Raw genomic sequence first — 26,924 nt, forward strand, 5'->3', positions numbered from 1 at the left:
GAGGCCCATGGTGACTCTGGACGAGCTGCAGAGATCTACAGCTGAGGTGGGGGAATCTGTCCATAGGACAACTATTAGTTGTGCACTGCACAAAGGTGGCCTTTATGGAAGGGTGGCAAGATGAAAGCCATTGTTAACAGAAAAGCATAAGAAGTCAGTTTGCCGTTTGCCACAAGCCATGTGGGGGACACAGCAGACGTGGAAGAAGGTGCTCTGGTCAGATGAGACCAAAATGGAACTTTTTGGCCACAATGCAAAACGCTATGTGTGGCGGAAAACTAACACTGCACATCACTCTGAACACACCATCCCCACTGTCAAATATGGTGGTGGCAGCATCATGCTCGGGGGGTGTATCTCTTCAGCAGGGAAAGGGAAGCTGGTCAGAGTTGATGGGAAGATGGATGGAGCCAAATACAGGGCAATCTTGGAAGAAAACCTCTTGGAGTCTGCAAAAGACTTGAGACTGGGGCGGAGGTTCACCTTCCAGCAGGACAATGACCCTAAACATAAAGCCAGGGCAACAATGGAATGTTTTAAAACAAAACATATACATGTGTTAGAATTGACCAGTCAAAGTCCAGATCTAAATCCAATCGAGAATCTGTGGCAAGATCTGAAAACTGCTGTTCACAAACGCTGTCCATCTAATCTGACTGAGCTGGAGCTGTTTTGCAAAGAAGAATGGGCAAGGATTTCAGTCACTAGATGTGCAAAGCTATATAAGAGAGAACAGAGGCGCCAAAAGGATAAAAGGGGTTTTAAAGGAGCTTAAAAGCCAAAACTTGGTAATTAGAGGAGGCAGTGGTGGACTTACCCCCTCCAAGCAGACACAACACGACTGTACATTCAGTCTATTTATTAACAAACTCCAGATAATGTACAGTCGTGTTGTGTCTGCTTGGAGGGGGTAAGTCCACCACTGCCTCCTCTAATTACCAAGTTTTGGCTTTTAAGCTCCTTTAAAACCCCTTTTATCCTTTTGGCACCTCTGTTCTCTCTTATATAATATTGTATCCACCCTTGGTGGAGGGTTGCGACCCTTTCTACTATCTACAGAGAGCGACTTCTTATTCCTGAGTGGGGTCAGGATAATCTCCCCACCTGCCTTTACAGTGGTTGCCTATTGGTGACCCATGTTTGTGAGTATAACAACTATTACTCTTTGTCATTACCCCCTTTGTCAATACATACTACACTATTGGGGCTCTTGGTGTTCCTCTGTTTATCTCAGATGTGCAAAGCTGGTAGAGACATACCCTAAAAGACTGGCAGCTGTAATTGCAGCAAAAGGTGGTTCTACAAAGTATTGACTCAGGGGGCTGAATAATTACGAACACCCCACTTTTCAGTTTTTTGTTTTTTTAATGTTTGGAATCATGTATGATTTTCGTTCCACTTCTCACATGTACTCCACTTTGTATTGGTTTCTCACGTGGAATTCCAATAAAATTGATTCATGTTTGTGGCAGTAATATGACAAAAGTGGAAAATTTCAAGGGGGCTGAATACTTTTGCAAACCACTGTATTAGAGAATGCTGCAATGTTCTACTAATTAACTGAACTACACAACCAATTCATTATATCATAACTGCTTCAGTGTCTCTTTAAAACAAGGGCAATCACATTTATTCATGAGTGGGTTTTTGGTTTGTCATCGGTTCGTTCCCAGCTGATGTCACACACTAAACAGAAGGTTGTATGTATTGCAGAGTATACAGAAGAGGTTCTGCTTCCTGACATGTGACGCAGCTTGTTACCTAGGAGACAGTCTTCGTGGTATCGGGTCAAAGTTTGTCAGCACATCGCAGCTACTGACCCTGTGCTCTGAATGCCCAACTCTCTTTGTAGATGCAGAAACAGTGAGTATCATGATAATATATCGTAAGATTGGGAGGTATTATACATATGTACAAATATGGTAATTGTACAGGAAAATAATTGAAGTGAAGAGGAAACTGCATCGTTAAGTGCTTCATCTACTAAAGGGAACCTGAAGTGAGGGTAAAATGGAGGCTGTCCTCTTCATTACCTTTATAAACAATGCCAGTTGCCTGGCTGTCATGCTGAGCTTTTAGCTTTAGATGCTTTTGAGTCACACACCTGCAACAAGCATGCAGCCTGTGTAGTCGGACCAGAGTCAGATAATCTGATCTGCATGCTCATTATGGGCCAGAGACTCAAAGTATCAGAGGCAGAGCATAAGCTCAGAAGTCAGGAAATGGTCATTAGAAGATAAGGATGGCAGCCTCCGTGTTTCTCTCACTTCAGGTTCCTTTTAAAAGTGATCACAGTTCAAATGGCTATTGCTGTTGTTACCGAACCAGAACAAATTTAATGGCAGATTGTTTAGGTTTTTCTTTGTTCTCAGCAAGGTGTCATGGCAGATCAATATATTCATATCAGAGTATAGTATAATTGATTCTTAAAGGGACCCTGACTTTTAAAAATAAACAAAATTGGTACTTACCTGGGGCTTTCTGAAGCCCACTGTAGGTCGGGAGGTCCCCCGGCGTGGTCCTGGCTCCTCTCCCGGTCCCTCCGCCGCATACCGCACCGCTGACACCCAGGCCGGGTGTCGGGCTCCCACTTCCTGAACCGGGACGCTCTTTGTCATCACGTCGGCCGCTGCGCAACATCATGGCGCTCTGCATGACAGTACTGCGCATGCGCAATTTAACCGTTAATGTTCCTGCACCAGTGGGAATGCGTAAAAATGTACGCAATGCGGCCTGCCGACCTCTTGAGGTCGGCAAAAATTAAACTAGCTGGCGGCGAGGGACTGGAGCAGCAGTGAGTGACTACGAGGGCACAGGATGGCTGCATGGGACTTGTAGAAGCCCCATGTAAGTGAAACACTTTTTTTGCCTGACAATTCCTTTAAGTTAAGAGAGGTAAAGCAACTCAAGACTTGGCAAGAATGAGACATGAGGTCCAGGTGGGTAGACAATCCTCTCTGACATTTGAACAGTGTTTCTGCTATGACAGCCTATATGAGGTGCTTCCAATCGATGTAACAAAACGAGGAGGAGTAGAGCAGTCCATCTGCAGGTTAGCCTACACATCAGTATATGCCATTCACAAACACCAGCACAACACTCTCACATCTACCTTTCTGAAAGAGAAACGGAACGTTTCATTGCTTTTCAAACAACCCTTTTATATCTCAACATCCAGTATAATGTTGCTCATTACATGAAATAATAAATATGCCTCTTGCTTTCAGCTGCTGTCATGTGGACTCCTAGAAAAGCTGAAGTTCAGTGTGCTGGAGCTGCAGGAATACCTGGACACGTACAACAACAGAAAAGAAGCTACCATCTCTGTGAGTCCCTGACATTCCTTTATGGAGTATTCAGCAAGGGAATGGTTATACTGAAAGGGAACATCTCTGTAGAACCAATTTTTGTTCCCCAAGTGATTCATGTATAGAGAAATTTGTGATTGCTTTGGCCAAGCATGCTCACGTCTAGGAATGGTCAATGACCTGCTAATAATTTCGAGTAAATGCAGAATTATGCAAATTTTGTATGCAGCTTGAAAATGAACCAATCAAATCCTGCTGAAGTAAAATGTGATTGGTCCATTTTCAAACTGCAAACATTTGCATAATCCTGCATCGTCTCAAAATTATTTGCGTCACATTGACCATCCCTACTCACAGCATCTATTGAGAGGAGAGTGGGAAGAATATCAGGAACAGACTAAAGGGAACAAATCATGAGTAGGGTCACCTAGGGACAATGGGCTGTACTCATATAAATAACACTTCCATGGCCATCCTGACTAAATAAACTCATGAGAATTATCTTATAAGTGTTTAAAGTTCTACCTGGGGTTAGATCCCCGTCTTACACTGGAACACTTGGAGCACATTCATTTTTAAAAGATTTAGGCCCAGTTCACATTGGCCTGAAAAAAAGAAAGTTTAGCAGACCGGAAGATGAGAATAGATCCTGTTAACCAATGGATGCGTTAACATTAGTCCGTTCGAACGGATCAATTCGGCATGTTCCGCCAAACTGATCCATTTCACAAATATTTTTTACGTGGATTCATTTCCATCAGTGCTAGTGTGAACCGGGCCTAAGTATTGGATTTGAAAAAAAACAAAAAAAAAAAACACCCATTGAAGCTCAGAAAAATCTCATGAAAAAGGAGGTCCCCTTGAGTGATCAGTTGTTCTGCCTATCAAACAATGATGTGTGGGAGGTGAGTGGGCAGGGCAGCTGAGATGCCCACAGGTAGGAGCAGCATGACATGAGGCTTTATAGCTTTCCACTACAGCATGCCGCAGCAGCTGTGGCACGATGCCTACTGAGATGTCTGCTGAGATATGATCAATATTGAGTGGAGCGTTGTGGCAAATGATCAATATTATGTAGCTATCAATCTGTTGCCACTTCTATATTGTGTATGTAGCTGAAGCTTGTTGCTGCACATTATTTTGTTTTTGTTACGCTTTTGGGAATGGACCTCTGTGTATGTGTAGATAGATGTGGTCCTTTTCAGTGATGAAAACCTCTATAAATCATTTTTCTCTTTCCTTATGTAGTGGCTAAAAAACTGTAAATCAACATTTGCGGGGGGCTCAAAAGATGGTGTCATCACATGTCAGCCTGGAGACTCAGAAGAGAAGGTAAGAAAAAATATTATAACAGACCTTTGTATTAAACCAGATCTTAAGCATACCATCCCATTCATCCAATCGCATTTACTGTACTTTATTCACTGTTATACAAAATAACGTCTGTTAAGAGAAAACGTGTCTGCAACCCACAGCATTGTACAATCTGGTGAAAACAGATAATATATGGTCTATCCTCAAGTTTTTCATAAGTTTGCTCATACTTTTAGACATTGCTTTGATTCAAAGGAGAACCCCTCCTAGCTGGATTGAGCATTGAGTTAAACTGGGTGGGGGGGCATTTGAGGATCTGAAAGATGCATTAGCTCTCTTGCTCTTTTCTAAATTGCTGGTCGGTGTCCTCTTTATGTCCACCCCTTCTTCATGCTGACCAACTGGGTACATAGGAAAAGTTTTGCCTTAAAAAGGAGTGAGACGAAAGATGGAGTTGAATAGCAGAGTTCAGGACAGATTGGAGCGGTGCCAGTCTGTTAGTTGGTAGTCCACAAAGTAGTTATATTACAATAGTCCAAATTAGAGATCATGAACCAGCATTTTAGTTTCCTGAGTGAGAAAAAGGTTTGCCTGCAGACTGACCTGCATATTACATTATTAAGCAAGATGGCTTTTTCCAGTACTAGGTGACTGTAACCAGGGAGGGAATTGTTATATTCACTTTAAATTATTTGGATCAAAGGCAGGTAGGATAAGTGAATAGTCTATAAGTTGTTGGCAGCCAAGTTGTTAATTGTTAGTTATGTCATAAAGTTTTAAAAATCACTCATGCGCCTATATATACCATCACATATACAGTTTTATTCAATTCATAAATTCAAATTCATATATATTACATTAATATGCAAGCAAACACTAGCCAACTTTTCTCCAAAGTTGGCTAGTGTTTGCTTGCATATTAATGTAATATATATGAATTTGAATTTATGAATTGAATAAAACTGTATATGTGATGGTATATATAGGCGCATGAGTGATTTTTAAAACTTTATGAATGCTTGAATGGTGGGGGTGTGAGTAACCCCATTTATCACTGACTGCAGCCAATTGAATTCATTTTATATTGAGTGGGCGCAAATCTACCTGTTTACATTTGTTAGTTATGTCAGACTGTAATTCAGCTTTAAGGGGACACTTAAGCCAGGAATAAAAATCAGTTTTACTTTCCTGGTAGAAGCCCCCTGCAGCCGTCCCGCGCCCTCGCAGTCACTCATGGAGCCTCCGATCCCCCGCCACGTGCTAGTTTTGTTTTTGCTGACAGGGAGTTGGTGGGCTTTCTGCACCTGTGCAGGCCTGGCCACGCGTATCCTTCATGTTTCCATCCTCAGTAGTGTCCTGCACAGGACTCTAATGCGGACGGGAACGCAAAGAAAAATATGCGTGGTCGGGCCTGTCATTGGAAACTAAACTAGCTGGCGGCGGGGGACTGGAGGCTCCATGAGTGAATCACTGATGCCCTAAATTCAGGAACCCAGCAAAAATTGCATTGTTGCCTTTTGTTTAATCCTGAGACTAAACATGGTGATCATTCATTTAAAAGACAACTCAAGTGAGAAGGATATGGAGGCTGCCATATTTATTTCCTTTTTAAGCAATACCAGTTGCCTGGCAGCCCTGCTGGTCTACTTGGCTGCAGTAGTGTCTGAATCACACCAGAAACAAGTATGCAGCTAATCTTGTCGGATCTGACAATAATGTCAGAAACACCTGAAATGCTGTATGCTTGTTCAGGGTCTATGGATGAAAGTATTAGAGGCAGGGGATTAGCAGGATACCCAGGCAAATGGCATATATGGCATCTGCAGCCTCCCTATGCCTCTCGTTACAGTTGTCCTTTAATTCCCATAAATGAGGGATTGTGAGAAAGAATCTAGACAGTGACGTAACTACAATTCAAGGGGCCCTCCAGCAAAAATTTGGGCCCCGCCAATGTTCACTCCCCCTCCTGCCATTCACAGCCTTGGTACCCGTCTTACAAGAGTCCTAAAACAAGTGTGAAGTATAGTCCCCTGTACCAGAGGAAGGGAAAGCTAGTAGTTGGGGCCCCCAGAGCTCCGGGACCCCCTTTGTTTGCAGGGGCTGTACCCCTCTAGTTATGCCCCAGATCTAGATGTTCTCATGATGTCCTGAACAGGGCTGTGGAGTCGGAGTCAGAGCAATTTTGGGTACCTGGAGTCGGATTTGGAGTCGGTGGTTTCATAAACTGAGGAGTCTGAGTCGGAAGTCGGAGTCGTATGATTTTTGTACCAAATCCTTAGTTCTGGTAAGTATTAGACTAAGGAGTCAGTCGGAGCCCTTTCGGGTAGTTGAAGTTGGACTCCACAGCCCTGGTCCTGAACCTCAGAATACTGATAATGATTGTACAATGCTGTGAGATTGCATGGCATGCTATAGCCGTATCAGTTGTTTTCTTAAACACATTTCATTCATTTGTACGTTAATGAAATTAGTTTTACCTGGTTCTATTTATGCAAAAGTCAGGATGTGCTTGACACCAGTTGCTTCAGGTTCCTCCAAGATTGTACGTATGTCACATCTTCTAGCAATCATAGCATGGCCTTAGCTGCCCTTGCTTGCAGCCCCTTAATATCCCCACTCCTCGCTTATATATTGTTATATCTCTTTCTCTTACTAAATACGTCCATCACAAGTAGCTACAATTAAGGCTGACTCAGATATTTTCCATGGGTGAAAATCTCTTCTACCAAAAAAGGCGTCTATATACATAGTATCATTTCTCCCCATAAAAATATATTCTGAGCCAGTGTCGTTCCTGCTTAATTTATTTTTATGGCAGATATTAACCGTGTTTGTACTAATTTTGCTGTAACGTGAGCCCATTTTATTACCAACAGCAAATCCACATTAATTAACCTTCATAAGTATTTATCGTTAATTAAAAGGCTCAAGGAATGTTTGAAAAACAATTATACACAATGATGACGTTCTCCTAAGCAATATGTATGCATCAAGGGGTTCTTGAGATGTTTCTCACAATGGGGTACTTGGCCAATACCGTCATTAATACAAAGGGCACATTCTGTATTTATTCGAAAGGTAGCAGAGGTAGGAAAACACGGAGACTTATCCTGAATTGGGGAACAAAAATATTGAATAAAGCCCATGGTGAGCTAGATTACCTCTTACTTAGTGTCCTGGCACTGCTCATTGTCCTCGAGGTCCCCCCTCCATCCCCGTTCCTCTCATCTCAACAGGCTTCTAGAAGTTCTTCCGAGAGCAAATCTGAACAGTATAGGCTGGAGTTTCAGACTGTGCACTCATGGGTGAGCTCTTGCTTTTGCTGTGTTCGCGAAGTTTGGAATTGTTCTGAGTCATGCATCGCCACTAGGGGACTTTCCTGGTTTGGGTATTTGAGTGGAGGATTCCATTGAATATGAATTTAGGACAATGAGCAGCACCAGTAAATGAAGTAAGAGGTAATTTAGCCCACCATCTGCATGCATTTTTTTCATTGGCTCAGGCATACTTTTTAAGTGAAACTCATTCACCATCATCACAGCAAGTGTCACATCCAATTCAGGTTCTAAACATGGATCATGCCTGGGAAACTAAAGAAAAAAAGTTAAGGCCAGTTTTCCACTATGGCCGAATCTGCAGCCGAGTTGCAAACGGAAACGCTGCCTATGTGACCAATGACTTGCCGTCCAGACCGAATGCCGTTGCCAATCTAGACGGCATGCTGCAGATTTGTGCAGCACGCATCCAGATCCCTAGCCATGCATTTCACAGCTAAGCGATCTGCATACGTTCTTACATCACTTGTAAGTACCGGCGTGCCTTCGGCAAGACCCAGACCCATGCCAGCTAGTGGAAATTGGCTCTAACTGGTCATAGAGATTCTGCATGTGATGATGTGTGTCACCAGGGCTTGGAATTGTGAGATATCGGTGTTGAGCCTGTACATGGCTCCACCACTGCAAAGGGAAGGGGGGGGAGGACAAGTTGCTTTGCTTGCCTCGACATTTAGCTACATATGGTCTTGTACAGAGGAATGCCATGTGGACTCCAGTCACTTTAGGTGAGGCCTTCACCCTTCAGCCCATCTTTATAGAAAATGATTAATTATTTTTGGTATTGCTGTTGGTAAATGGCTTCACATTAGGATCATCATCTTAACTAGACTGTTTAATTTTTTCTTCAGTATGTCACACAATGTGCACTCTTCAAAGGTCAGATTATGATCATTGCAGTGGTGGTAGATATTCTATCTATAACTGCCATAGATTTCATTATTTGGCATGACATTTTGTAGCTGAACACAATAAACAGGTTTAGGTTACATTCTCCCTGTTCTAATGTCTGAATTGGACAAGTAGTCTTTCACCATTGCTCTGTAGACGTTAAAGGGACTCTACATCCATGCCCAGTGGCATTGTACTTCTGAACATGGTGAAGAAGAAAGCTGAAGTGGTCATGTGACCATAGCATCAGACCTAAAAAAGAAAATGACACTTTTCAATGTAACTAACAGCAGTGTATGAAGGGTTGGGGCAATCTAGGCTTGTTTGCCTAAATATTGAGGTTTAGCCTTCCTAACTGGTTGCTACGAGCAACATCTCCATTAATACTGTAGTTTTAATCAAAAAGAACCACATTATATGCTTAGCTATTAAACTGGATTGATACTCTACAGATTAATTTGCTAGTGCAGCAGTATCCTTCCATATTATTTAGAGGGCAACATGCCATCTTATTCAGTATCCCCACTATGGGGTCAATTCATAAAGCATATCCGCATGCAGTAATGCTGAAAACAGCAGACTTTCCCAAGCACTTAGCAAAATCTCAGTTCATAAAAGCTGCTGCCGCATGAAAAGCTGAAATTCCCGAGCAGTGCGGTAAATTACGGACTTGTGCGGTAAACCCCACCAACACATGTCAGTAAATGTCAATTCATGAAGATTAGAGCAGGCGGTAATGGCACGAAGAATACCGCCTACTTTGAAGAGGTGATAAGCGAGCGATAAGGGCAAAGTTAATGGAGAAGCAGTGAGATCTCCCCAGGCAGCAGCAGCGAGCGCGGAACAAACAAGGCTTCCTGTGAATACCTAATGCCGGGCATACATAGCTCGTTTTTGCGACTCGATTCTCCCGTTCAATCATTTCACCGCTCGATTCCCTGGTCAATTTTCTTATCTTCCGCTCGTTTTTCTTATCTTTTTCCAATCACTACAATCCGGAATCGAGCGGTGAAACGATCGGGCGGGAAATCGGACATGACGGAAATTATCTATCGAGTTGTCTTAATGGCTCAAACGAGCCGTGTATGCCCAGCATTAGGCTGTGTGTTTAACCTCTTGTGTTCCTGCTTTTAAGATGTGTATTTCATATCCGAAAGCCTGGCATGTGTAAAGTTTCTTGAAGTTCTTCTAAGCTGTGGCAATTAAATAAATTGTTAAAGACTAATAGACAGATTCAGCGCAGATACAGGGCAAGCAGAGGCAGTATAACAAAACATGTTGGGGAAGTTGGGGATGCCTCTTAATGCTGTCTCTGCGCCAAGAACAAGAATGTAACAAAGCTCGTCTCATTACCAACAGTTTACTTCAGTAAAACACCACATTTCTATCGCAGCTGTGAAAATGTTTATGAATTAGCCAGAGCTGGGACAAGGTCCTCCAGCACCCAAGGCAAAGTGCGCCCCCCCCCCCCCCATCCCTTGCACCCCAGCCATCACACACTAATTTCTATCAGACTAAGAGCTGCCCCAGGGGCCCCCAACCCCTCCTACACCTAAGGCTACTTTCACAGTGGGTCGTTGCGTTTTGATGCGACGTTAAAGTCGCGATGCAAACTGACAAAGCAACGTCCCAAAAAACTCACAACGCAACTTAATGCCCCGTTATCGTCACATACAGTAGAGCAATACAGGTAATGAAAAGTATGTTTCCAAGTCATTACTGAGCATGTGCAAACAGTCCAACGCAGCTAATAACGTGTATAACGCACAGCATGCAGCACTCTCTAATAACACTACACGTTACACACAAATGCAACGTGTGCACTGTGAATGTCGCACAGACTTAGTATTGCTGTGCATTAGTATTTCGTTGAAACATTTTCTAACGTGTGACTCTAACGTTGCACTGTGAAAGAAACCTCAACCTCTAGTTATCTGGCTGCAGTCACTGCCATGTATCCCCTTTTCTTATTTCTTTCTGCTTCAAACACAATAGGGGAATGATAGCTGAGTGAGTTGTGCGCCCCTTCCTACACTGCGCCCTGAGGCTGGAGCCTCTCTAGCCTCTGTCTCGGCCCGGCCCTGGAATTAGCACACAAAAGTGTTAAATACCGAATGCGGTATTTTCCCAACAATATTTTTTTACCCTTTTATGAATTGACCCCATTGTACCTTGAGTTGGTGGTATACAGTATAAACAGTGACATAATAAATAGTAGGGGCTGCAGAGGATGCAAATGTACTAGGGCCCTTCATCATGGGGGGGTGGGGGCACAGGGAGCCCTCCTCCAAATCACCCGGTTTGCTCTTTATTGATGCTGTAGTAGTAATGACCACGTCTGTTTGTGCTTTGAATTGTGGTCATCACAATCACAGCGTTCCTTTTGCTGTCCTTACACCTCTCACACATTGGTTGCCATTGCAAAGACAGCTATGGTGGTCTATATCATGTGATTATTATATATGCAGTGATAAGGGGGCCCATTGTAAATTCTGCACTGGGGTACATGGATCTGCAGTTACATCACTGGGCATAAAGTACACCTGTCACAATTTTAAACTATTTAACCCTTCCTTGTAGGTCACACACTCTAGATGTGTCTTGCATATACCTTCACTTTCTCTCAGGAAAAGCTAACCAGATCAATAGAAGCAATTAAAAAAACAGCTCTGTACTTTCAAAAACCCAAAGCTGACCAAATGTGGACAGAAAAAAAAAATCTCATAGAGCCTGGAGTTAAATTAGGGCATTCCGCAGACTGGATGGGAGGATTCCATTATCACACACATGACAATTTCCTGGTTATGTCCTGCACAAAGCCTGAACAATTGCACCAGGCCCAAGTATGGCTACAAAGAGTTCTCTGCAAAAACCATAAGGGCTCATACACACGTGCAACTATTCCGACCCGACTATCATCCACACTTGGCATGTGTACACGTGGCAAAGGACTGGACAAGTGACCGATAACGGGCGGTTTTCCATGATCCAACCGGCAGTTCAACTAACACGACTGTTGGGCTAATATTGTGCACAGTGGCGTAGCTAAGGAGCTACGGGCCCCGATGCAAGTTTTACAATGGGGCCCCCCAAGCACTCTATACGTAACAATTGATACGGCGGGACAAAACCTGCCAATGGCAACCACAGTGTTAGAGGTGCAAGAAGGGAATGGGGAACAGTTTGTTAGTGATTACCACTATTCAAAGTATCTATACAAGTGATTATTATGAGCACAGGACCAATAGAGAGCTAAAACTGCAACTGAGGGAGGGCTCCTCGGGGCCCCTCTAGCCCAAGGGCCCCGATGCGATCGCTACCTCTGCACCCCCTATTGCTACGCCCCTGATTGTGCAGTTGGCCGTGTGTGTACAAATCGTTTGAACAACTTGTACTTGTTTTAAATGGGGCCATATAGTCCATCGTTCCGTTTGCATGCGCAGTATTTAATTAAGTTGGTTGTTTAGTTGGTTTGGCCATGCAAAATAACGGGTCGTGCCAACAGGTTGTCGTCTGGTTGGTCGTGCACTTTGTTGGATGTGTGTACGAGCCTTAATACAGAGGCTTCAGTATCTGCATGTGGAGACAGATGCTGTTTCTAGGCCTGTAAAAGGATTACTCGCCACAGTCACAATATTACAGTGCCACTCGTAAGATGCTGCTGCCTGCTGTCGTGGTTTTTTTCCTACAAAGTGACTTCAGAATTGCGTCTACCCAAATGTAAAATCTCCTCCAAGGCTTGTCTGTTCTTCAGTATATTTCCTCATACTGGGACTTTTACTACTAAAATTAGCAGAAGGAAGAATGCAGTTCCTGCAGCCGTCGTACAGGGAGAACTGACAGCTCAGATCTCATTGGCTTCAGCAGCCCTCACACCATCCTTTGGTTCTTCCTAATGTATGGGCTTTTCTTTTTGAAAACCAGCTGTGTTTATCACTGTGTCACCAGGCCTCGTTTGTGACACTTGTGAATAGGGATGGTCAATGAAATGCAAATAATTTCGCGTTGATGAAGGGCTATGCAAATGTTGTATGCAAATTTATGCAGCATGAAAATGGACCAATTGAATTTTACCTCAGCAGGATTCGATTGGTTCATGTTCAAGCTGCATACATTTGCATACAAAATTTGCGTAATACCACATCAACTCAAAATTATTTGCATCTCATTGACGATCCCTACTTGTAAATGCTAGACTGTCCACTGTTGCTACTTTTTCAAGGGAAGGATAGAATACATTGAGGAAAATACATTCCGCTTCTCAGATCCTATTCTGTCCTGTAGGTGCTCTGGTTTCATGGCTAATATTTCACTAATCTGGTATTTCTGTTACTTTGTTTCATGTTTCAGTTTAACCACCCTGCATGCTTTAGGAAAAATATCTTTTCAACCCCTCCGGAGGTTGAAAAATGTCTGCTAGCTGTGCTTTACTGTGACCTGTGAGAGATGTGGCTGTGCTCCTATGTACTGCATGCACTGACCTGACCACTGTCCTCTCTCTTCCTGTTCTCTCACTCCATGCTCTCTGACTAGCAAATGGAATCTCTTGCAGTAAGTGCCTGTTATTTACTACATTCTCTTCCAGCTGGGGATGGTCTCACACCTGGCCTCTATTGTGTTTTCCAGTGTTTGAGTAAGCAGCCATGTCACAATGACCTTTATAGTAGTTATGGTCAGTGAGATGCAAATCATTTCGAGATGATGCAGCACTATGCAAATTTTGAATGCAAATTTATGCAACTTGAAAATGAACAACTCAAATCCTGCTGAGGTAAAATTTGATTGGTCCATTTTCAAAGTGCATACAACATTTGCATAATCCTGTATCAACTCAAAATGATTTGCATCTCATTGACCATCCCTACTTCATACTTGTGTGGCCCCTCCAGGGTCTGTACAGCTGATTCCCCTTGTGCAAGGATGTAACTACAGGGGAGCAGGGCCCAGACCTGTGACGGGGACCCAACTGCTAACCTTCCCTTCCTCCCATAAAGCAGTTCATCCTTCAGATCAGGTGCTTTGTGGCTGCACTTGTTATGGCTGTAAAGCTTATGATGGTCACACTTGTTTTATGACCCTTGTGAGATGGCCCCCCAGGCTGTGGGGGTCACCAATGGGAGGTAAATGGAGTATAAACCAGGGCTGTGGAGTCGGTACAAAAATCTTCCGACTCCTCAGTTTATGAAACCACCAACTCCGACTCCGGGTACCCAAAATGGCTCCGACTCCTCGACTCCAACGCCTTAGTCTAATACTTACCAAGGCTGTGGATTTTGTACAAAATTATCCGACTCCGACTCCTCAGTTTATGAAATCTCCGACTCCGGGTACCCAAAATTGCTCCGACTCTGACTCCACAGCCCTGGTATAAACATTGGGGGGCCCCATAAACATTTTGCTGGGGACCCCATATTTTGTAGATACGTCCTTGCCCTTGTGGTTGCCCTGACAGAGGGTACTGATCCTTATCCTTGCATATTGCGGATCGCTGGATCCATACCAAAAGCCTATTGCATGCATAAACTTCAGAGTGAACAAAGGGTTAATATGAGTATCCGTTGCACCACGAATGTGTGTTTTCATAGGAAGCACGTAACTTCTTTTGGTGTTAATGAGGTTTTTTTTATACAGGATTCATATCGGCAGCTCCCACACACCAGTAAACAAACGCTGAGACAAGCTTGTGAGTTTTAATAAATGTGCGTGAAGAGGAGCCAATGTACAGCCAAATCCACAGGAATCTGCCTCCTCCCAGTGTTCTGTTCTGCTATCTTGTTTGTGTCTGGTATGCAGACAGCGTTATTAGATAATACTGTGAGCATAGCCAGAGAACTAAACATTACAAGCAGTACACTGGCCACATGTGCTGTCCATTGGGAGCTGCGAGCAGTATAGCGAGACTCATAGATAGAAACGATGGCTATAGACCTGCAAGAGCAGTTCTGGGTAAAGACACATACTTAGATGTAGAATCCTGACTGGAGCCAATACCTGTTTAGTAAGGAGTCCTTGGGCAAGGCTCCCTAAAGGTAGCCATGCACTGTTCAATGACATTTGATTAGGCAAACTATCTAATTACACTCCTTATCATGGATTGAAGGGATTGGGAAAGGAGGGCTTTATGTTAAAGCTGATGAACAAACGGTTACTGGCATCCTGCAGTCATGTGACATGCGGTGCAAGGAGAGAAGAGGTTAGCCTGACAGATGCAAGTTACATTGCACAGAAAGAATACCTTGTATGGCAGATGACAGCAAATGACCCCCGTAAATACTAGACATTGATGGATATGGAAGGTGGTGTATAACATAAATGTTGCAGTCAGGGCTGGATTTACTATATAGCACTGTAGGCATGTGCCTACAGGCACCTGATGATGGAAAGGGGGCCCACTCCCCTCCCCGAGCACCTCCCTCCCTCCTTCCCTATGCAGAGTCCTGATGAGATGGTAAATAAAAGATTACTCAACATGCGCTTGGCATTCAACTGATGAGATCTCCCTTCAGTCAGATAAGGTTCCTTTATCTAGTCAATACTTGGGGGCAACCCTAGCTACTTAACATTGAGGGTATGTCTGGCTACCTAATACTAGGGGGCACCTGTAGCTACCTATGATGGGCAAGGGAAATAAAAGAGATGGGACAGACAGCACACTTGGGGGTGCGGTTCAGCAGGGATTTGTAGATTCCTAGAGAGCAAGTCTAAGGTGACAGGACATCTTTGCCTATAGGCTCCTCTGAGGTAAATTCAGGCCTGGTTGCAGTAACTGATTCAGACAGTTGTTTATTTACAGCCAGGGCAGTTTCACCCAGCACCCCCCCCCCCCCCTCCCCCCAATCAAAGCTGCTAAGTGAAATCATGTCAAAAGGCTTCTTGAAACCAACTCACCATTTTTATTTTTATTTTTTTTTACTCTGCGTCTGACCACCTGCCCAGGAAAAAAAGAGCGACCCCTCCGCCCCCTAGCCAGGGAGTCACAGTATGGTGGTCTGACCACCTGCCCAGGGAAAAAAAAAGAGTGACCCTCTCCCCCCCAGCCAGGTAGTCACAGTCAGACCATGGTGGTTTGACCGTCAGACCACAATGGTCTGACTTTGACTCCCTGGCTGTGGGTGGTAGGGGAGTGCTCTTTTTGCCCTGGGCTGGTGGTCAGAGCCCACCATGGTCTGACTGTGACTCCCTGGCTGGGGATGGGGGGGGTACTCTTCTTGCCCTGGGCTGGTTGGTGGTCAGACTCTGACTGCCTGCCAGTCTGCTAGTCTCCGGACTGACTCAGGTTGAGAGGCTCTGCAAGTGCGACGCAGTCACACACTGCATATTTCTGGCTGCCTGCGACCACCCTACTCTCGCTCGCTGTCGTCGGCTTCCCCCCCCCGCCAAGCCCAAGTGTGAGGTGGGCTGCCTGTATCTTTCCCGTTGCGCCGCGCAGCCTGCCAGTGTTGCCAACCTTTCACGTTATTTTTTACTGACAAATACCTAAAAATTTACTGACAAAAGATTATTTTTACTGACAAAATTTCCCCACTAAATGCACATAAGAGACAGCTTTTCACCAGTAAATGCACATAATAAGAGACCGCTTTTCACCAGTAAATGCACATAAGAGACCGCTTTTCACCAGTGAATGCACATAAGAGACCGCTTTTCACCAGTAAATGCACATAAGAGACCGCTTTTCACCAGTAAATGCACATAAGAGACAGCTTTTCACCAGTAAATACACATAAGAGACCGCTTTTCACCAGTAAATGCACATAATAAGAGACCGCTTTTCACCAGTAAATGCACATAATAAGAGACCGATTTTCACCAGTAAATGCACAGAATAAGAGACCGATTTTCACCAGTAAATGCACACAAGAGACCGCTTTTCACCAGTAAATGCACATAATAAGAGACCGATTTTCACCAGTAAATGCACATGAGACCGCTTTTCACCAGTAAATGCACATAAGAGACCGCTTTTCACCAGTAAATGCACATAAGAGACCGCTTTTCACCAGTATATGCATATAATAAGAGACCGCTTTTCACCAGTAAATGCATATAATAAGAGACCGCTTTTCACCAGTAAATGCACATACTAAGAGACCGCTTTTCACCAGTAAATGCACATAATAAGAGACCGCTTTTCACCAGTAAATGCACAGAATAAGAGACCGATTTTCACCAGTAAATGCACACAAGAGACCGCTTTTCACCAGTAAATGCACATAAGAGACAGCTTTTCACCAGTAAATACACATAAGAGACCGCTTTTCACCAGTAAATGCACACAAGAGACCGCTTTTCACCAGTAAATGCACATAATAAGAGACCGCTTTTCACCAGTAAATGCACATAAGAGACCGCTTTTCACCAGTATATGCATATAATAAGAGACCGCTTTTCACCAGTAAATGCACATACTAAGAGACCGCTTTTCACCAGTAAATGCACATAAGAGACCGCTTTTCACCAGTAAATGCACATAAGAGACCGCTTTTCACCAGTATATGCATATAATAAGAGACCGCTTTTCACCAGTAAATGCACATAATAAGAGACCGCTTTTCACCAGTAAATGCACATAATGACAAACAGCCAGTGTCCCCAGTACATGTAGCCAGCCTGGACCCCCTTTAGGCAGTGAGTGACAGGGAGCCCCTTTAGGCAGTGAGTGACAGGGAGCCCCTTTAGGCAGTGAGTGACAGGGAGCCCCTTTAGGCAGTGAGTGACAGGGAGCCCCTTTAGGCAGTGAGTGACAGGGAGCCCCTTTAGGCAGTGAGTGACAGGGAGCCCCTTTAGGCAGTGAGTGACAGGGAGCCCCTTTAGGCAGTGAGTGACAGGGAGCCCCTTTAGGCAGTGAGTAACAGGGAGCCCGTTTGAGCAGTGAGTGACAGGGAGCCCCTTTAGCTAGTGAGTGACAGGGAGCCCGTTTGAGCAGTGAGTGACAGGGAGCCCCTTTAGGCAGTGAATGACAGGGAGCCCCTTTAGCTAGTGAGTGACAGGGAGCCCGTTTGAGCAGTGAGTGACAGGGAGCCCCTTTAGGCAGTGAGTGACAGGGAGCCCCTTTAGGCAGTGAGTGACAGGGAGCCCCTTTAGGCAGTGAGTGACAGGGAGCCCCTTTAGGCAGTGAGTGACAGGGAGCCCCTTTAGGCAGTGAGTGACAGGGAGCCCCTTTAGGCAGTGAGTGACAGGGAGCCCCTTTAGGCAGTGAGTGACAGGGAGCCCCTTTAGGCAGTAACACAGGAGCCCCTTTAGGCAGTGAGTGACGGGGAGCCCCTTTAGGCAGTGAGTAACGGGGAGCTTCTTTAAGCAGTGAGTGACAGGGAGTCCCTTTAGGCAGTGAGTGACAGGGAGCCCCTTTAGGCAGTGAGTGACAGGGAGCCCCTTTAGGCAGTGAGTGACAGGGAGCCCCCCAGCCGCCCCCGCTCCACCCTCACCTTGCAGACCTCAGGATCAGCGGCGACCCGACCAGTACGAGCAGGCGCCGGACGCACCCGCTCTATATGCGGAAGTGATGTCACTTCCGCATATCAGTGCGGGCGCTGGTTCCTAGCGCCCGCACGATTGGTCGCCGCCTGATCGAGGTCTGAGTGAGGCGCCAGGAAGGAGGGAGGGGGAGCAGCGGCGGCGGCCGCAGGGACGGCCTGGCGCCCCCCAATCTGTCACTCTCATCGGCGCCCCGTTCAGCAGAACCAGCTGAACGGGGCAAGAAACGGCCCTGTTTACAGCAATCGGGGAGAGAACTAACACAATCTCACAATCTACATTTAAGCAAAAACATTTTAGCCAACACTGATGGTGGACCAGCACACAACAAGGAACCTGATTCCAAATAATTCTTCTCAGAACCTGAATCTTTGTACAAGAGCACTGCAGCAGAGAGTGTTAACTCACCCTTAGTGTTGCCTCTGGCCAGTGTACTTCACGGCGCACTCAAGCACTCATATACTTCCTTGTGAAGTAGGAAGTATGGGAGAGCTGAGCCGTGATGTAGAAGGCATCACTCAGAGGTGGCGACAAGGGTGAGTTGAAACCCTCTGCCTGGGTGCACTTGTACAAAGATTCAGGTTTTGATTCGGAATTCTAATATTCTGAGCACTTCAACACCACTCACCACATTTCTTACATGTAAAAAGTCGTGCCTACTTGAGGTAAAAATCAGTTCCGCTTTAGCAAACTACAGGGAGCTGTACATAACTCACAAAGGAGCCTTCGCCAGTCATTTCCTGGCAATTTTGGTTGTTACTGCAATGGCAGCTCTCAGCACTGAAATCGGGGAGGGGGGGAGATGGTGATTTACAAATAATTGACATAACTATGGAAGAAAAGCAGGTAACAGTATATGGAGAATGAGTTATCAGGCTAATAGATACTTTACACAAAGGCAGTGAGCAGCATTTTAGTGCCCTGAGGTGCCTGTTACCTGTCTGTTTACATTTAGCTTTTTGTACCTGAAATGGTAAAAACGCCACTGCACCTGAAATAATGGTGAAAACGCCATTTGGATCACCTGTAATATAAAGTGAACCAAATGGTTATTCATGATTATTTTGGGCACTTGTGTAGAGGGAAGTCCTACAATACCTGCAGAATACTTGCTGGAAATGGGGCATGCTGAAAAACCATGCCTGACCACCAACCCTTCCCCTCAGATCTCCTAAAAACAATGGTAATGATCTATTTGTGCAGGCAGTGTTGCAGTCTTGTGTTGCTTGCACAGAAGCAGTTGGATGAAGTATGCACACAATAAAACCATCAGAGTGTGTAAAATATAACATTTCTGTACACTGCTTACAAGTACAGCAGGATAAAAGTGTATTGTATGGTAATATAAATTTGTCTATCTCTTTCCAGCAATTGGAACTGTGTCAACGATTGTACAAGCTTCACTTCCAGCTGCTGCTGCTTTTTCAGTCTTATTGTAAACTAATTGGGCAAATCCATGAAGTCAGCAGCATGCCAGAGGTAAGTGGACCAGCTCAGTATGTAATGCTGGGTTGCGATTGCGATTTCCCGCTCAATTCGTGGGATCGATTTGATTATTTCCAACATGTTCGAACGGGTTTCGATGGATGCAGCCGTCGATTTTGCATATTAAGTATGCAAAAACGACGGCTGTATCCATCGAAACCCGTTCAAACATGTTGGAAATAATCGAATCGATCCTGCGAATCGAGCGGGAAATCGCAACGTGTGTACCCAGCATAAAATAGTTATATTGTTAGATCCCCAGGCAGGAGATTAGACACTCTCTACATTCAGGAAGAACTCATTATGGTTCAGCCATGTACAGTATATAAAGGATACACGAGACCTAAAAAGAAACCTTCAGCTTTACTTACCTGGGACTTCCTCCAGCCCCTAGAAGTCTCGGTATCCCTTGCCGCAGCTCCGATGTCACTCAGTCTTCTGCTGTTCCCATCGTAGCGGCTGCCTCAGGTCGGTGGCCTCCGCGTATGTGTGGGTGCGCACACATGCCGCTCGTGGTCGCATTTCTGCGCCAACATCTTCTGTAGAGCTGTACGATGTACAAAAACATACAATAATGGAGAGCATAGATACATGAGCAGTTCGACCTACTTGCACAATCAGGACAACTGGTGATAAAAGTACACGTATACCATTCATGTTTTTGTATTTCTTTCAGTTGCTGAACATGTCTAGAGAGCTAAATGAGCTAAAGAAGAACCTGAAGGAGGCCAGTGTGTATATTGCAGCAGAGTCTCTCAATATGGACGCCACCCCATACGAGCCCACCTTCACTTCCACCGAGTTTGCCATACAGTCCATGTTGGAATGCTTGAAGAGTAATGAGCTTGGGAAGGCAATCCGGCAAATTCGCCTTTGCAGGTGAGTCTAGGCTTTAGGTTTAAAAAAAAAAAAGACAATGAGATTTGAAATGATGTGAGTTACATTCCCTGGGCATGTTGTGCATTGATGGATGCACCCAAAAATAATAAAACCTTTGAAAAAACGTTTAGAAAGGAGAGGCAGTGTTTGGCTTACCTGTCCTGTAGGATATAGCAGTGACAAAAGACTCAGGCCTGGAACCTACGCAGCGTTCCCCAACCCTGTGCTCAATGTCCACCAACAGTGCATGTTTTGTGGAAATCCACAGAGGTAGTTAATCAGCTCTGCTGAGACACTAATTACCTCACCTGTGAATGTTTGTGGTTCCATGCAAAACATGTGCTGTTGGTGGGCCTTGAGGACAGGGTTGGGGAACTGTGCCATAGAGGGTTCTTTTGAGCGTTTAGGGAGCGCTTTCAGTTGCTAGAGATTTCCCTAAACGCTCTGCCAATGTAAATGGATGGGACAGATTCCATTAGAGCAATTGCTATTAAGGAAATCGCAGGACATGCAGCATTTTGGGAGCGTTTCCATTCTAATGAATTGTATAGGAGCAGGGAAATCGCTCGCAAAAATGCTATCACAAATCGCTAGCAATTGCGATAGCGTTTTGCGCTTTCTAGTGGGTTCCAGGCCTCAAAGATTCTGTAAAGTGTATTGCAAAGAAATAGGGTTTCCTGAGTGTTCCCAGCCTTCCAAAAAAGTGCCATGTGTCTTCTAGTGATAAAACGCGAGTGCCTTAATAGTGTTCCCAACCCTGTCCTCAAGGCCCACCAACAGTGCATGGTTTTGTGGAAATCCACAGAGGTAGTTAATCAGCTCTGCTGAGACACTAATTACCTCACCTGTGAATGTTTGAGGTTTTCTGCAAAACATGTACTGTTGGTGGGCCTTGAGGACAGGGTTGGGGAACTCAGCCTGAGAGGTCGTATTGGTGGTTGCATCTTTATTTTCAACCAAAAAAGTGTGAGCAATCCTCTTTACCTATAAATCTTCTGGTACAATGACACAGAGTTGGGACAAGGTCCTCCAACACCCAAGGCTGAGACACCAAAGTGCGCAACTCCATCCCTCCCACCCCATCCGTCACACACTGATTACTATAAGACTAAGAGGAGCCCCGGGGCCCCCAATACACCCAACACCTTAATCTCTAGTTATCTGGCTTGCAGTCACTGCCATGTATCCCGTTTTCTTATTTCTCTCTGCTTTAGGCTGGTTTCACAGTGGGACGTTACAGGCGCACGTTAGAGCAGCCTGTAACGCAGCCCACCGCACAGTAATGAAAAATCAATGGGCCTGTTCACAGTGCCCACGTTGCGTTACAGTGTAACGCTGCGTCACAAGACAACGTACTGTATGCAGTACTTTAGGCGCGGCTGAGCCGCGTTAGACTGCTTGCACATGCTCAGTAATGTTGTGGAGGAGCGGAGAGCGGCCAGGCACATGGCTAATTATTATGCACTGCACGTTGTGACGTGCAGTGTTTACTTCCTGGAGCGGCCGCTCTGTGCGGCGATTGGCCGGCGGGACCACGTGATGCCGCATGCGCACAAGAGTGCGCATCACGGCATCACTGACGCCAGAGTGAGCTGCACAACGCGGCTCACTCTGACGTCCAGATCCAGCACCACCAGGCGTTGCGTTAGGGGGACGTTATGCGACCTTAACGCCCCCTCTAACGCAATGTCCTGGTGTGAAATTAGCCTTAAACACAATTTGGGAAATGATAGCTGAGTGAGTTGTGCGCCCCCTTCTACACTGCGCCCTGAGGCTGGAGCCTCTCTCACCTCTGCCTTGGCCTGGCCCTGCAGTGACATATTACACTATTGGCTCGCTTTGGGGAAGAAGTACGTTTTTTCCAGAGTAAAATGAGCCATAAATTACTTTTCTCCTATGTTGCTGTCACAGTAGGTAGAAATCTGACAGAAGCGACAGGTTTTGGACTAGTCCATCTCTTCATAGGGGATTCTCTCTCAAAAGCACTTAGTGAATGGCAGTTGCTCTGTCCAACTGCCAAAAAGCTGTGTAGCGAGCAGGGAGGCTGGCCAGCATCATTGTTTAAATCCTTTTTAGGTAATATCTTTATAAAGAATAAAAGCCTTGCTGAGAATCCCCTGAAGAGATGGACTAGTCCAAAACCTTTCGCTTCTGTCAGATTTCTACTACCTACTGTAAGTGACAGCAACATAGGAGCAAAGTAATTTATGGCTCATATTCTCTGGAAAAAACTTACTTCTTATTTGTCTATGTTTGCACATATTTAAATTTTAAAATGTTTCGCCCATATGCGAGATGGAATCTCTCACTGCAGCAATTCACGGAACTGATGAGCAACATTCTCGCACCTGGATGCCTTGGCATGAATTCCTAGAATCAATTAGCATCAGATCCCCGTTGGCTGATGCTGATTCTTAACTGAGCATAACTATAGCACATCTCCCCTGGCTTGACAACCTTTCCAACGCTAGATAAGGCACACTGGTTTCACAGCGCAAGGGTTAGAGTGTCTTTATTTTCTACTATCTCTTCATCCTCTATTCTTCTTACCTGCTATCATTCCTATAGATTCTTTACTATAGTCTTTTGAACTGGGTAATCAGAACATTAATCTTGGTGCACTGGGCCGGTCATGGTTCCTGTCGCTCAATGTCTATACTCACCTGTCCAGGTAGTTGGACTGTAGCTCCCTTGGTCCCATCCTTGGTCTCTCATATATGGTGTCCCGGAAGGTATGATCCCACTGGGCTCCTGGGTCACCGTAGCCCTTAAAATCTACTTGTGGGCCAGGCAACAACTCTCAATCATACTATATGCCTTGAATCGGGAGCAGGCAATTATTTTTCCCTCGCTACCCGCCAACCCAAAGTCCATATGGGAGATAGACATTCCGTGACCGGCTTCAGCTTATCCATCCATACTAGGAGGTCATGTATACATTAACCTCAAACGGCGCTGGTTTGCTGTAACTATTTCCATGTGTTTACTGTTTTATACGTGTCCACACAAGAATGTACCTACTAGCTATATTACTGTATGTACTGTTTTATAACTTTATATTTAAAAAATAAAGAATTATATAAAAAAAAAAAAAAAAAAAATCGCCATAGTGCCCCTTTAAAAGGAAATAAATATTCCACTGGGGAGGCTTTGTAAGTCTTTGGGAGCCTGACTGCTCCTAAAAAATGTACAGCTCCATAGTGCACATGTGCAATTATGCTGTCTCGGGAACTCGTGCATGCGCAGTACAAAGCCGCCTGTCATCTGGAGCATTTGGGCTCCTGAAGCCTGCCGTGGAAAAAAGAGCAGTCTCCAACATATCGGTCAGAGACTGCTAACGGGGGAGCCAGCACAGCAACGAGGGGACCATGAGAGGACCGGGAAGGCTCTATAGGACCCAGAGCCTTCCCTCTCCTTAGACAACTATTTGTTTTTTTTCATCTTAAAATGCTTTAGGCTCACTTTAAACCTGGTACACATGATGGATCCTTGGCCAATCTTTCTGATCAATTTCCAAATTTGAAAATGATGGGACGAGGCTGCCATATAAATGTACACATGTGTATGATGGCTTTCCTGTCTGAGTATTGTTCCTAGCAGGGTCTGTCGGTTTTTGATCTGTATCATTTGGTTATTTAAAAGAGGACAAATAAAGCAGATCCGGCACTGGCTGCAGTAATCCAATTTTCTTTAATATAGTGAGTACAGCATACAAACAGGCAGTGAAAGGGTCGGCCTAACAGCTGTTTCGCAGGTCTCCCTGCTTCTTCAGAGGCACATAGATAAGAAAATTGGATTACTGCAGCCGCAGCCGGATCTGCTTTTTTCCTCTTTTAAATATCAATGTGTTACAAGATTGTGAGCACGGTGTTGAAACGGTGACCAGAATCCAGCTGCTGTCCCCAGTCCTTACCTTGAGTACCGGTCACACTTCCTTCTCCTTGGTAAATTGAGTATCATTTGGTTATGTTCGGGGCCAATCACTTAACCAAATACTCAATAGAAGAATTCACACTAGATTGACCAGCCCAATAATTTTGAGTGTATCGTTCATTCTTCGAGAGTAGAAATACTTTAGGTGTACCAGTCCTTAGTGTATAAAGCAGAAGCATGAGGTATTAATGAACTCTGGACATGTACACCTATGTTAACCATGCCATTTTCTGCACCTTTCTATTACAGAAAACTGTGGCCTAATGACATATTCGGGAGCAGTGCTGATGATGAAGTCCAAACACTACTGAACATTTATTTCCGTCACCAAACCCTTGGACAGACGGGCACGTATGCTCTTGTGGGTTCCAACCAGAGCCTGACTGATATCTGCACCAAGCTTATGGACCTCAACATGGAGATCCGGGACATGATACGCCGTGCCCAGAACTATCGTGTTGTTTCAACTTATCTCCCCGACTCCAATGTCTCTGGCACTAGTCTCTGACAAGACCCCGATGTCACTCTATTATCCGCTGGGGTTGCTGCCCTGACTGACTGACATTCAGTATCTACTTGATGTTCTGAAGACTCAACCACACTATCATTCCTGCTACCCTCCGACCCTTCTATGAGGCAGAGCAGGCAGACTAATGGAATCTGTAGCAATACTGTAAGGACAGCAGATGTGGACGCTGCGCCACCGCAGCCCAAGAGGATCTCGCCAATGGCCCGTTGCTTTAGACTGCTCTTGTGTCACTGCTTGATGTCTAAAGTGACTTCCATTGTGTACCAAAGCCTACTAATCTGAACCCTACTTCCTTTCTACGAACTTTAATCTTAGGATGGCAAAAGTGCAATGTTTCCTTTACAGAAGAAAAAAAAAGATATGTATAGTATATTTTTTGTTGATCTTAATACTTTTAAAATACTTTTTAATTTCTGTCGATCAGTCAACAGGCAGAATGAGGCTGACTGAAGAAGAATACTGGTTATTGTGACCGGTATAGCTGAGAGCCTGTCCGGACGAAGGCTGGTTGTATCACGAGATTGTAATTACCCTGTACACTGTAATTTTCGAGAAGGAATACTGTATTTCACGCTGCTATGACATTTCCTAGTGTTGCTAGGCTACCGCGGCTGCCACGCTGCGTCAAGAGTTATGATCAGTATCGGAAAGGCCACGATTGGTTTCGGTAATTTTTATTTTTTCACAAAATCCTGGCTGGTTTTTATTAAAGAAAAAAAGACCTGTTTTTGGACTATTTATTTATACTATGAAAAAGAAGGCTGATATGACTTAATGACCATATTGAAAGTGGAAGCTTAACGAATGACTACATCTTTTTCATCTGTCACGCATGATTATGATTCATTTTTTTTATGTATATTTGGATGATAAGTCTGAATGTTAAAGAGGAGCTCTAAGTTCTTTTTTTTTTTTTTTTTAAATGGAAGAGAATTATGATTTATTATATGCATATTACATTAATATATATATTGGTATATATGTATGATTTTATTTTTCTTCCTGCTGTTGTGTGAACTGAATTGCATGTAATTCTTTCGCACATCTGAGGCATTTCCATTCATGAATAATCTGTGTAATTTATTCACTCTGTACAGACTTACAGTTTTGTGATGTAATGGAGATTATTTTTGTTGAGTACATTCACTGAAATACATGATAAAGTTATTCAGTCACTACTGAGGAGGAGGGTGTATCTTTTATTTATCGACATGGGTGCTTTATAGACCGAGAAGTCTTTGAAGGAAGCTCTAAGGCCTAGTGCACACCAGAGCGGTTCGGCTGCGTTTTGCGATCCGCTTGCGGCTGCGAATACGCTTGGGTAATGTTTCAATGGGCTGGTGCACACCAGAGCGGGAGGCGTTTTGCAGAAACGCATACTCCCGGGGTGAGGCATTTTTTGGATTGTGGATGCGTTTCTGCCTCAATGTTAAGTACAGGAAAAACGCAAACCGCTCTGAAAAACGCCTGTTCAGAGCGGTTTTGCCAGCGTTTTAGTTACAGAAGCTGTTCAGTAACAGCTTTACTGTAACAATATATTAAATCTACTACACCAAAACCGCTTCACAAAACCGCAAAATGCTAGCTGAAACGCTACAGAAAAAGAAGAAAAAGCGTTTCAAAATCAGCTAGCATTTTGCGGATCTGCTAGCGGTTTTTGGTGTGCACCAGGCCTAAGAAGAGAATAAACCCTTTACTATGTGTGTAGTTATTTCTAGAGATCAATACTTGCCAGCTATTGGTACTTAAAGGACAACTATCAAAGAGTGTAATTCTGTA

At 44.5% G+C, this 26,924-nt stretch overlaps 1 protein-coding gene across 9 annotated transcripts in view; it reads left to right on the forward strand.

The window, feature by feature from the left end:
- The window catches only part of FRY (FRY microtubule binding protein), a 578,021-nt gene extending 551,693 nt beyond the window's left edge, over positions 1 to 26,328 (forward strand). For 7 of the 9 annotated variants that reach the window (XM_068267046.1, XM_068267044.1, XM_068267045.1 and 4 more), the window contains 7 exons: positions 1,714 to 1,863; positions 3,228 to 3,326; positions 4,557 to 4,640; positions 13,379 to 13,396; positions 19,688 to 19,798; positions 20,481 to 20,683; positions 24,866 to 26,328. In XM_068267046.1, coding sequence (XP_068123147.1) covers positions 1,714 to 1,863; positions 3,228 to 3,326; positions 4,557 to 4,640; positions 13,379 to 13,396; positions 19,688 to 19,798; positions 20,481 to 20,683; positions 24,866 to 25,124 — 924 coding nt within the window. In that variant the 3' untranslated portion in view covers positions 25,125 to 26,328. The remainder of the gene's footprint in view (positions 1 to 1,713; positions 1,864 to 3,227; positions 3,327 to 4,556; positions 4,641 to 13,378; positions 13,397 to 19,687; positions 19,799 to 20,480; positions 20,684 to 24,865) is intronic. The other 2 variants (XM_068267040.1, XM_068267043.1) reach the window with 1 other exon arrangement.
- Positions 26,329 to 26,924: the final 596 nt, after the last annotated feature.

Source organism: Hyperolius riggenbachi, chromosome 2 (assembly GCF_040937935.1).
Source record: "Hyperolius riggenbachi isolate aHypRig1 chromosome 2, aHypRig1.pri, whole genome shotgun sequence".
NCBI classification, from domain to species: domain Eukaryota; kingdom Metazoa; phylum Chordata; class Amphibia; order Anura; family Hyperoliidae; genus Hyperolius; species Hyperolius riggenbachi.